Raw genomic sequence first — 12,804 nt, 5'->3', positions numbered from 1 at the left:
ACAACAAGAAAGTTAGAGAATCTTGGTTCAGCTACTAGCCTTGGTTGGAATATCAGCCCTGTCATTCTCTTCCTCTGTGACATTGGGCAAATGATCTCACTTCTGGACCTCAGTTTCCTCACCTGTAAAATGAGCCTCAAAGGTCCCTTTGAGCTCCAAGACAGTGATCCCATGTCAGTGTGGAATGTATTTATTGATATGCTCCTGTTTTAAATTTAAGGACCCCATGAGATAGCATAAATACTTTGACAAACCCTAAAGCACTATAAAAATGTTTTTATTATTACCATGATTATGATTATATTCATGTACAGCTTGTATTGTTTCAACCGGGAACACCCCAAGGGATGGGACTCAAACATCTTCCCACCACATCCATCTAGGTTTCAGTTCATGACTTGAATTATCCAACCAGGAACTTTCATCAAGGAGGTGAAAAGGGTCCTTCTCTTAGTAATTGACCATGCATGTGCTCTGGTCTTCCAGGAGCCTCTCTTTCCTCCCCAACACTGGTGACATTTATACTCAGAGTTCTCAAATCTTTGGCGGATCCTTCAGGGAGATAGGTATGTTCACTAGGGCAACCTGTTACAATAGGCTCTCATATCTTTCTCCCTGGTCCTCTTTGTGAGCAAATGAAGCCCTCCTGGTCTGGTGGGCTGGGTTTCTTTGTATGCAGACCCCAGAATCTGGCTGGCTGGCTATCAGAAGGTGGGGATACAACAGACAGTTCTGAGGGTTAGCTTGGTTAATCTTATTAATATCCTGATTCTCTTCCTCAACCAAATGATGGCCTATGGGGTGGTGCCTTAAGATAGTGTGACCTTCAAATCCAACAGATAATGGGATTGCCAGACAAAGTCCTAAGGCACAGGAGTTCAGAGATAATGCCTTTACAAGAACCTCACTCCATCTAAGCAAAGTGTTCACCTTCAGCTGAAGCCAAGTTTTTAAAAGAAGAGCTCAGATTTACTCTTTTTTTTTCTGAACTGAAATAATCAGTCCTTTGGGGACAACTGCTATTATTTACTTGGGGTGGGGGGGCACTTGGCTGCTAAGATGAATATTTTTATGACTGCCCTCATAAACTGTTCCCCATTGTCTCTTGCCAAAGGGAAGGAGGAGCTCCCAGGGGTGAGCAAAGGGTCCTTGGGTCCCGTCTGGGGGCCCCATTAAGTTGTTAAGGCATTTAGTACCCGCAGGCATTCAGATTGCAAGGGCAGTTCAAATCCCAGCAAGGCTAGGGATGGGGGTGGTGAAAAGAAGCTTTCATTTGTCCCCCTAGCTCAAGGGACAAGTCTGTCTTAGAAGTAAGAGTTGGGGACAAAGTAGTAAAGTGGTCAGACAGGCCAGACTCACACACACACCCTCCCCAGCTATAGCTATCCTTCTTCCCAAACCTTTCAGAAAAGAACTCTAGAAATATGGGATCCAGAAGGAGCTGGGGGAAGGATATGTGATCTTGGTGACTTGCTGACTTCACAGCAGCTAGCTGTATGATGATTCAGTCATAGCATCTATATCTTCCTGCTTGGTTTGAGAACGTCAGTTCTTAGAAAGGACAGAGATTCTCTGGGTTAAGGCATCAACTTCATTTTCCTGCAAGATAGAATCTGACTGCTAGGAAGTGAAGGTGAGTTGTGGTACCTCACTGAGGCTTCTCAGGGAAGAGGACAAACACATAGGATCACAGTTTGAGAGCTAAAAAGAACCTCAAAGGCTTTCTAGTCCACTCACTTCATTTTACAGATGAGGAAACTGAGGAAGGAACATGACTCAGCCAGGGTCATACAGCTAAAAAGTAGAAGAACAGGAATTCAAATCCAGGTCCTTTAAATCAAAATCAAGTGCCCTTTTCACTCTACTGGAAGTTCTCAAAGTGAAATCTATAGACTCCTGAGGGTCCCTGAGATCTTTTCAGGAGGTACACAACATCAAACTATGTTTATAGTAATACTAAGCCATTTTAATTTCTTATACAGTAAATATCATTAGATATAACCCTCATAAACGAAGTTCTTGGGGAAAGGGAGTGCTCCGTATTTTTCAAGAACTGAGAAGAGTCCTGGGAACAAAAAGTTTGAGAACCACCACACTGCCACATTACCTCATTGATCTCTATTCTGTAGCTAGGCCTGATAAAATCTAATGGGTATAGACAGGGAGAAAAAATGGCTACAGGGAGGAGAGGGAGACAGGAGAATTATCTCTTTTGTAAGGGTCTCTTGCATTCCACATTCTGGTAGAAAGAGAAATGGATTGAGACCCAAGATGGCAGAAAGTTCTAGAACATCTTACACATGTAATCATGGACAAACCACTTTCCTTCTATATAGTGAAGTTTCCTTAAGACTCCATATCCTAACTCAGATTCTGAGCAAGTCACAGAGCAAGGCCCTGTGCCTCAGTTTCCTAATCTATAAAATGAAGAGATTGGCACAATAGCTTCTAAGACTGTTTCTGGTTCTAAATCTATGATGCTTCTTTTTAAAATAAGGAGGATAACCCTTGCCAGCATTCTACAGAAGAGGTGTCAAGCACTCAGTCCAGGAGTCCCAAAACCAAATTAAGATGTAATTGGGAAATACTTAACAACATAAATAAAAATACAATAAACACAGAAAACATTATATTTTAAAACTAAGTCAATGCCCGACCCACAGGGATCCTTATGTACAGATTGGTGGGCCCATTTCTATTTGAGTTTGGAACACTGCTCTACAAAGAAAAATGAAAGAGATTGGGAAAAGTAAAGATGAATAATGGCTGACTTTGAGAGATTATTTTAAGACTTAGAAGATGCTTTAAACTTATTACTACAAGTGACACCATAATCCTGCAAGGTAAGTACTGCAAGGATCATGATCCCTGTTTTACAGATGAGGAAAATGAGACACAGGGAAGAATTGCACAGGGATCTGCAACTTGCAGCTATCAGAGGCAGGATTTGAACCCAGTTCTCTCTTGGTTCTATCCAGAATGGCTGCCATTCCTCCAGCTCTTTTCAGCCCTTGTGACTATTCTTTTCAGGGGGGCACCTAGATGAGTCCCTTGCTCTCAAAAATAAAGGGTATGACGAACAAGTCCACCAGTAAATCTGATGAAGGCAGAGATCCTGGCTGTGCCAGCGCTAGCTGGACTCTCATCCCATGCCAACTTCCTCCTCCTTGCACTCCTTCAGAGCAATCAATACAAGCACCAGTCTCCAACCAGTGCCATCAATTCCCTCCACCTTCCCCTCTGACCTCTCAGGGCCTTTCTCCAGATTCAGCTCCGGAATCAAGGCAGAGGCCATCACTCGATTGGACTCAAAAGGAGGTTCAGAATGGCCTGTCACTGGGGCCTACAACCAGGGACAGCTCCTGCTGGCTGGAGCTGGAATGGGGGAGACAAAGGCCATCCAGGCTGAAGATAAATGAACCCCTCGACACTGCTACAGTAACTGTGGTCCCCTAATAGAGGAAAACAAAGGATTGCCCCTGTAACACTTGCTGGAAAAGACGAAGGCACATCAAAGGAAACCAGGCTCGTTCAAAGCCCCAACTTAATTGTCAATTAAGCATGCATAAGGGAGAAAACGCCATGACAACCCTGGGCTGCATGCTGGTGTATTATTGTCGAGCCCGGGGAGAACACTGAAAACAGCTGATTTTGCTGACAATGTGTTTGTAGGGCACCTTGTAAGCAATCAACACATGACAGGAGCAAAGCTCGCCTCCTCCTCCCCCCCACTGGCCCCATTGTAGGGAACATTCCAGGGTTAGGGTCACCCGGTGGTCATCATGGACTTGTAGAAGGTGGATGGGTGGTAGATAGATGGTCAGCTCAAAGTGGGCTAGCACTTTCAATTCCGTTGGCAAGAAAGGGACTGTGCTTAGAGACAGAAAGGAGATCCAGCCTTCCAGGAAACTTTACTCCACAGAAGGAAAGTCACTTGCCATGATTCCATGTGCAAAATGTCTTAGGACTTTCCTTTACCTTGGGTCTCAATCCATTTCTCTTTCCACCAGAATGTAGAACACAAGAGACCCTAACAAAAGGGTCTCCTCCCTCTCTATGCCCACAAGATTTTATATCACTGCCTATCAGGTCTCAGTTACAGGTAGGGATTAATAAGGCAACACAACAGGAGAGCAGTTCTCAAAGACCCTTCCCTCCCTTCCTTGGAGAGGTGGGGGACTATGAGTGTGGAACATTACAGATGTCAGACCTTCTCAATGTGTCACTTTTGTTGAACTACTTTTTTTTTTTCCTATTTTTTATTCTTTGTTACAAGGAACAGAGAAGGGAAAGGATATATTGATAATGTAAAAAAATAAATTTATTTTTTAAAAAGCAATCAGTAGAACCATACTGACAATTCATTTTGCAATGTCTTGTGTATCTTCCATAAATTTTTCATTTAGGTTCGAAATATTATCAATGACTCGCTTTCATGGTTCTGGCCACTATGGAATAAAATGAGCATATCATGTAAGACATGAAGATAGAAAGCAACAATTTCATGTACTCTTTAGGTCCCATCTCCCTGTCTCTCCTGTCTCTAGCCCTCTAACAAGCCATAGTAGAAAGAGGTCTCATTTAGGAGAAAGAGAACAGGTTCAAATCCCATTTCTGAAGCTTTAGTGACTTTGGGCTGAGTCACTTTTCCCTTTGCCTCAGTGTCTTTACTTTAAAATGAGAGGTCTGGACGAGGTGACCACTGAGATCCCTTCCAGGTCTAGACGGATAATTCTTCTGTGTGTGACTGGTTGAATCACTTCACTCTATTCCAAGAGAAGGCAAGTCCCTTGAGGGCAAGGGTTAGTTTCAATTTTGCCTCTGTATCTCATAACTGACATGTAGTAAGTGCTTAATTATCATTTATAGAATCAAAGTGTAATTCACCTCTTTGGGCCTCAGTGTTTTCATCTATAAAATGAGAGGATTGTATTAGATAACTGCTAATGTCCCTTGTAGATCTAAATCCTAAATTCCCACCACTCCCATTCAGAGAGATGTCTTCAAGATGCCATGCTGGGGCAGGTCGGGTCTCTTTGAGGAGGAGATAAGGGGAAAGGAAGGAGAGAGCCAGAAGGCTACCAAGCTTGGCTTAAGCAATTGGCAAGACCATGGAAGGAACAGCAACAAAACAATTAAAGCTGAAATTATCCTGACTAAGCTTGGCCCCAAAGAACAGATAAGAGAAAGGCGCTCCCTCTCTTCCTTGTAGAGATGGGTGACCATGGGCGTGGAGCACTGTAGATCCTGTCAGATTTTCTTAACCTGTTTGTTTTGCTGAACTAATTTTTCTTATTCTGTCTTATGGGACAGAAGAAAGAAAGGAGGATACAGTGAGAAATGTAAATGATGTAAAAAAAAAACAGGAGGTTTGTTGGTTGACTAACTAATCCAGGGGTGTCCCAGAGCAACAAGGAGCAAATAGACACAGAAGAAAAACCTTTCCAATTTCCTGGCACTCAAGGGCAGCTAAATGGCACAATGGATAAAGCATTAAGTCTGGAGTCAGAAAGACCTGAGTTTAAATCTGCCTCAGACATATACCAGCTGTGTGACCCTGGGCAAGTCACTTAATCCTGTTTGCCTCAGTTTCCTCATCTGTAAAATGAGTTGGAAAAGGAAATGGCAAACCACTCCAGTATCTCTGCCAAGAAAAAAACCCCAAATGGGGTCACAAAAGGTCAGTCATGACTGAAAAAATTGACTGAGCAATAAAAACATGGGAAATGACGTGGCCAATTCTGGAAATTGATACTAATATGCTCTATGTTTCCAAGCCCAAGGCCCTAGATGACACTATTTAATTCTCAGGATTCAGGGGATCTGAATTCTAACCCACTTAACCACTTTGGGCCTTATTCTTCCTCAATGAAATGATGGGGCTAGATGACCTCTTATCCTATAATCATATCCCCCTAACTCAGATGCATAAACTGAAAAGGAACATTGAGCCCAGCTATTGTATCTTCTCTGCTTCTCAAACCCTCTCACTCCCTTCAAGGCTCAATCAACTCAGGCAGCCTCCTTCCTATGAGAGGCCTTTCCTCATTTTTCCCAGTTGTCCCTTTTCATTTGCTTTGTGTTTTCTGATCCTATGCATGCCTGTTTCTCTCAGTAGAAGATAAACTCAGTGTGGGCCAGAACTATCTTTCTATTCCCATCAACCAGCACATTAGGTGCCCAACAAATTCTTGTCTAATCAAATTGAATTGTATTTGTAGGTGTTTTGTTGTTGTTAGTCATTTTCATGATCCCATTTGGGGTTTTCTTGACAGAGATCCTGGAGTGGTTTGCCATTTCCTTCTCCAGATCATTTAACATATGAGGAAACTGAGGCAAACAGCATTAAGTGACTTGCCCAGGGTCACACAGTGTCTGAGACTGGATTTGAACTCAAGAAGATGAATCTTTGACACTCTACCCACCCTGGTCTATGCAGAGCTTCTACGATGATTAATGATTTTTTTCTCTGATTTATAGGATCAGGGGAGCTTGGCCCACGTTGAGTCCCTTCAGAAAGGCCTCTTTCTTCCCAAGAATAATTTTATCATGAAAAACAAGAAGCTTGTAAGTGAGCTTACAGTGGATACTCCATAAAAGGAGCTATGTTAACACTGGTCATTGGGAAGGGGCCATGAAAAGACAGGAAAGTCATTTCCAGGATGGGTGCCAGTGATTTGAGAACAGAACCCAAGACTGTCTTGGGCAAAACACTCCCATTTTTAATCCCATCTCTCCACTTAGATTAGATACAGATCAAAGGAGATGATAATGGTAAAATGCCCCACCCCATGCCTGGCACATAATTAATGCAATCAGTGCTAGCTATTACTATTAGCATATTGGAAAGAAATTGAAAGTGGAAATCGAGAGGCCTGACTTTGCCCCCAGTAGCTATGTGATGTTGGGCAAATCACCTTACCTCATCATGACTCACTTTCTCCAATGAGAAAGCTGACCTACAGAATCCTTAAGGTCAAATTAGACCTCCCTCGAATGAATGGTCTTCTCCTTTTTCCATTCCCAGATTACCTGTGGTAATTTCCCCTCTTTAGTAGAATGTAAAATCCCTAAGGGCAGGAAAAGAATATTTCATTTCTGTCTCTGTCCTCCCCAGATTCTAGCATAGACTAAGCATTTAATACATGCTTCTTGCATTAGTATTATAGGATTTTAGGTCTTTAACTAGAAGGGATCATCAAATTGTTCAATTCTCCCCCTCCCCCATTTTACAAAGGGAGAAACTGAGGCCCAGAGAAGGTAAGACACTTGTCCAAGATCACACAGATAATGAGTGCGGGGCAGAATTATAGATTTAAGGCTGGACATCAAGGGCCATTTAATCCAACCCCCTCATTTTGCACATAGAGAAACTGAGGCCCAAGAAAGTTGTGATTTGTCCAAGGTCATGGAGGTAGTGTCAGAGGTGGGATTTGAAATAAGATTCTCTGATTCTGAAGTCAATTGACTTGGATAGAAGGACTTTTAGAGACCTAACATTTTGGGGTTCCATGAGCCCAGACTCCCAAACCTGAAAAGGGCCTAAGGGTTCTAGGTTTCAGCTGGGCAAGACTATTCTTGTACTCCTATGACTCCAGCCTAGCTCTGGGGCTTCTCAGTCCCTGCCCCGCCTGCCTGCCTTGCCAGACTCTACCATCAGACCCAACAACGTGGGGCACAGAGAGTTGGCCCCAGTAGGGAGGAGAGCAGTCTAAGCTCGTGACCCCACAGTGACCTCCCTATGACCTCAGCTTGTCAGAAAGCCGCTGGGCTTTTGTTTGCAGCTCAGGCTCTCTGACTTTGGTGTGGAGATCACAGGTAACGGCACAATGCACATTGTATTCCCAAGAATGCCCCTTAGCCCCACCCCTTCCCCCCACCCCTCCTTCCCCGTTTCCCCATTCAGTCCTTTTGCTTACTCCAGACTGTTTTCTCCAAACCCAGCTCAGCACCAACCGCTGACAGTTTGCTGCGTTCCTCTGAAACGCTTTGTCTTTCCCCGGAGGAGCTGAGTTACCCTGAAACTCACCCCAGCCTGCTCCCAGGAACTCCCCAGGCTCTCAGCAAGCCACCACCTCTGTTCTACCTACCTAGCAGCAAGAATAATAATAATAAAAATAACCGACATTGACAGAGCGCTTTGGAGCTCCCCAAGCACGGGGCACACATTCCTCATTCCAGTCTCACAGCACAACTTGGGTACCAGCGATGTTGTTTTCCCTATTGTACAGAAACTCAGCAAAGTTGAAGGACTTACTTCCCTAGGGTCATGTGTCAGAGATGGGATCTGAACCACCACCACCCCCTCCCCTCAGTCTCCTAGTTTCCCTATCTCTCCTTAAGGACCAGACCCTCCCCCTCCTCCCAGCTGCCAGTGCCTTCCTGCCATCTATCACATACATAACCAGCTATTTACATGTTGCTTCTCCCATTAGATTGCAAGCTCCTTGAAGGGAAGATTTTACCTTCCGTTGTATCCTCAGAACAGGTACATACAAAGCACTTGATAAATCTTGCTGACCAACCAATTAACTCACTCCACTTGACCACATTCATTCCCTAACTCTTAGCTTTCCAGCTGTAAGTACAAACAGGGGGCCCAAAGGTCTATGTTTAGATTGTCTACTCTAAGAGCAAAAGCAGTCTCAGTTTTGTCTTTTTTAGTCTCACTACCCAACAGTGCCAGGTATACAGTGGACACTCAATAAGTGCATGTTGATTGAGTGATTGACTGATGTTTGTTGCCTCAAGGAAGGAAATGACTCTTTCTGGACTCTGGAGAAAACAGCCATAGTCACAGTACCTAAATACTTTCCCTAGTATTCTGGTCTCCTGCTCATTAGCCCAACCTGTTTTGGTAAGGTCATGCAAATGCCACTGATAATTGGTGCCTATCTAGACACAAGGGTTGACCCTAGAAAGTAAGTCCCTGTCTGGTCTTGGTCCAATTCTAGTTCTTTGGATCAAAAATCTAGTACTGGAAGGTATCTCAGAGACCATCTTGTCTATTCCACCTCGTTTTACAGATGAGGAAACTGAGGCACTGGGAGGTTATAAGTGAGGTTGCCCAAGATCACAGTGGTAGTAAATATTAAGATATGGGTCCTCTGATTTCAAAGCCACCATACTAAGCTGCATCAGGGGGACCCAGCAGAAGACCAAGGAGAAAAGATTCCATTTTGGCTAACCTAGTGAAAAAGAATGCTGGGCATCTACTCAGTCAGGATGCTGGCTAGAGAGCCTGTGCTCCCCAGATCACGGGGGACACCAATGGAGGCAATGGCTCCCGATCCTGAAGACATGCCATGAGCATACAAAAGCCATCTTCTGGATGCCTAAATGCATGGTACACATCTTAACATTTATGGACTTCATTAAGGCTTACACACATCACCTCATCTGGGACTCATAATATCTTGTGAGTCTGATACCAAAATGTATGATTATCCCCAATTTATGGGTAAGAAGACTAAGACTCAGAAGTATGAAGTGATGTGCCCATGGTCAAACGGCCAGTAGGTGTCAGTATCAGGATTCCAACCCAGGACTTCCTGACTTCAGGTCCAGACCCTATTCACAATCCTTTCATGGTCTATGTTACCTATCTTGAATTTTTTCAAAGGAAAAAAAATAGAACAAGCCCAGTTGCATTGTACCTGCACAAATGAGGGATGTGACCAGTGTCCTCATCACCACAATGCCCCCAGGAGACCACCCTACCATTGTGATCTTGGACAACCTAACTTGAAATTTCCTTGTGCCTCAATTTCCTCATCTGTAAAATGAAGGAGATTGGACAGGATGACCTCTGAGATACCTTCCAGTACTAGATATTTGATCCAAAGAACTATAATTGGACCAAGACCAGAAAGTGACACGGGCCACTCAGGAAGCAAAGAAATGGATAGGTGATACCCAATTATGTTGTAATAAGGATCGCTAGCATTTATAAAATCCTTTAAGGTTTACAAAGCACTTTTTACATCAACTTTGGGAGGTAGGGGCAGTTATTATTATCCCCACTTTACAGATAAGGAAACTGAGGTTGAGATGGTAAACGACTTACCCAGGGTCACACTGCTACTAAATGTCTGGGGACAGAACTGAGATCTTCCTGACTCCAAGGCCAGTACCCTAGCCACTGTGCCATCTATCTGACTCCTGGGGAGATCCTTCTCTCTTCTCCCCAGGCTCTGATTCTGTGGCCTCTACCTGGTTGGCCCCACCCACTACCCAGCTGCCAGGTCCCTGCAGGCAGAAAATGTGCCCTTTCACTCTCTCCCAGATAATGCATCCCCAGATCTTAGCATAGTGCCTGGCACATAGTCGAAATTTAATAAATATCGATTGATTGATGCAGACATCCAGAGATAAGGACACAGTGAAAGGGGTCCCTCCAGAACAGGTTAGTCCTGGCAAATGGGTAAAAGTCTCAAGCCTTGAATCTCATTGTACAGAGACTCCTTCTCTAGTTCTACATCCCTCCTTAGAAAAACATCCTGAGGTGTTGCCAGAACTTTCCAAGGAATTACCCAAAGCATCCTTTTACTAACAGAAGGGACCAAGAGACATACAATTGGAGGACCAGTCCCCACCCACTTTGGTGGCCTTTATGTGGAGAGATGCCCAGTCAGAATCCTTACCTGAGAGCTTACTTGGAGGAGAGGCACTTGGTTGTGTGTGGTGGGGGGAGCCATGGGACAGCATTGGGTTCAGGCCATGCGGCTGGTTTGTGCTGTAGGCATCCATGGCCAGCTTCTGGCGGAAGGCCTCCTCCTTCCTGCGGTTGGCAAACCAATTGTAGACTCGGACTTCAGTAACTAGGTTGGAGCCCAGGCCATGAGCTTTAGATGGGGACACTCCTCGTTGCAGACATTCTGCCCTGGAAGCAAACAAAAGAGAGATAGCCTTCCTCTAATCATAGACTCACAGATTTACAGGTGGAAAGGTCAGAGGGGCCTTCTGCTTCAACTCCCTCATTTTATAGAGGAGGAAAACTGGGGCCCAGAGAAGTGACTTACCCAACATCACACAGATAGGAAATGATGGAGCCAGGATGAGCACCCTATCATCCTATGCCAAATTCACTATACCATCACAAGGTCATATTAGTGCCTACAAGAGGATCTGAGCTCAATTCTTCCTGATTCCAAGTTTAGAATTCTAACCACCAAGCCATCCACCATCTCATTTTATGAATAGGGAACCTGAGGTGAGGGGAGGTGAAGCATCTGTCCCCAGGTCACATAGGGAGTCAGTAATAGGACAGCAATGGGAGTTGGGTTCTTTGGACTCCAAATATAAGGCTCTTTCCATTGTAAGACACTGTCCCTGAGACCACCATTCCAGCCCCTATCTCCCTATAGCATAACTATATAGAGAGAACACTATTCTTTGGGGAGCTTTCAGTTAAGAAACAAAAAAATATGAGAGAAGTAGGAATTCTTATGCATCATGCATCTCTTACAGATTGGGATCTGGAAGAGTCGTTAAAGGAGGGAGGATGTGGTTTAGTGTCTGGTAGGTGGTAGACCTAATACTCCTGACTGCTTCAGTCTATCAGGAAGCCTTAAAGGTGATTGAAAGGCCACTCTTAAGGATGATGGGGGCTCTTGGCTTCCCTGTGCCCATTATCTGAGCAAGGTTAAAGCTCATGTGGCATTTAGAAATTTTCCTGCCCACATTTCCCTCCCTAGCCATGTCTCACCACATCCATCAATGCCCACACCCAATTCAGCCAAATAGCCCCATGCCACTCAAATTGAGTTTTGGAAGCCACACAATTTTTATTGGGTTTTGCACTAGGAGAGAGTAATACAAAATGAATGGCATTCCCAGGGAAGCAAAAATGTTCAAATCCCATTTTTTACACTCCCTGTGTGATTTTGGGAAGTCAATAGGCCTCAGTTTCCTCATCTGTAAAATGGGGTGGTTGGGTTGGATGACCTCTGTGGTACCCCTCCCACTCTCAGTCTAGATCTTATGATTGAGTTAGTACCTGTGTGACTCTGACAAGTCATTCAACTTCTCTGGGCCTGCCTCAGTTTTCTCTGCCATAAAATGAGAGGGTTAAACTAGATTGCCCATAAGTTCTCTTACAGAGTAAAATCTATGGTCCTGTAAGTCTATGTATGGGACAGCAGCATAATGCAGTAGAAAGCATGCTGGATCTGACATCAAAGGACCTGGGCTTGAATCTTGCCCCCACCCAGCCTTTCTTACCTGTATGACCTCAGGCAAGCCCTTCTGGGCCTTAGTTTTCTAATCTGTAAAATGAGAAGGTTGGAGCAGTTTTCTTCTAAGAACCATTCTCACTTTATGGACCTATAGCAGGTCCATAGCTTCTGACACAGTGAGCACTTAATAAAAGTTTGTTGATTTAACAAATACTTGTGACCTATGATCCTGGATGAAAAAGGCAGAGCTGAAACACACATGGTACCAGGGTTTCTTACAATTGTCTCAATTAAAATGAGCCTTTCAAGCCATGGACATATAATTGTCATTTATTCATAATTTAGTATTATATTTAAATATATTATATAGCATATACAATATTAGTTATAATATAGCGATGCTATTATTATATTGTATACTAATATGTTAATATAATATAATGATGATATCAATGTTGGCTATATTAATATTATAGAAGATATTATGAGAATATAATTTAATCTTATAACATATATTATAGATTTTATAATAGTCACAATACTATTATAATGTCACTGAGAGCATAGTATGTGCTGTTACCCCTAGGATGTAAGCTCCTTGAGGGCAGAGATTTTTTTGTCTTTATAT

At 43.6% G+C, this 12,804-nt stretch overlaps 1 protein-coding gene across 5 annotated transcripts in view; it reads right to left on the bottom strand.

Moving 5' to 3' along the window:
- Nucleotides 1–12,804, bottom strand: part of HNF1B (HNF1 homeobox B) — a 79,757-nt gene that overhangs the window by 55,383 nt on the left and 11,570 nt on the right. For all 5 annotated transcript variants that reach the window (XM_069089968.1, XM_069089966.1, XM_069089967.1 and 2 more), the window contains exon 4: nt 10,644–10,882. In XM_069089968.1, the coding sequence (XP_068946069.1) occupies nt 10,644–10,882 (239 nt within the window). The remainder of the gene's footprint in view (nt 1–10,643; nt 10,883–12,804) is intronic.

Source organism: Petaurus breviceps, unplaced genomic scaffold, assembly GCF_028583685.1.
Source record: "Petaurus breviceps papuanus isolate PSGF00001 unplaced genomic scaffold, PetGlider_PUasm1.0 186, whole genome shotgun sequence".
Classification (NCBI taxonomy): Eukaryota; Metazoa; Chordata; class Mammalia; order Diprotodontia; family Petauridae; genus Petaurus; species Petaurus breviceps.
This window is presented reverse-complemented; position numbering and strand designations above follow the sequence as displayed.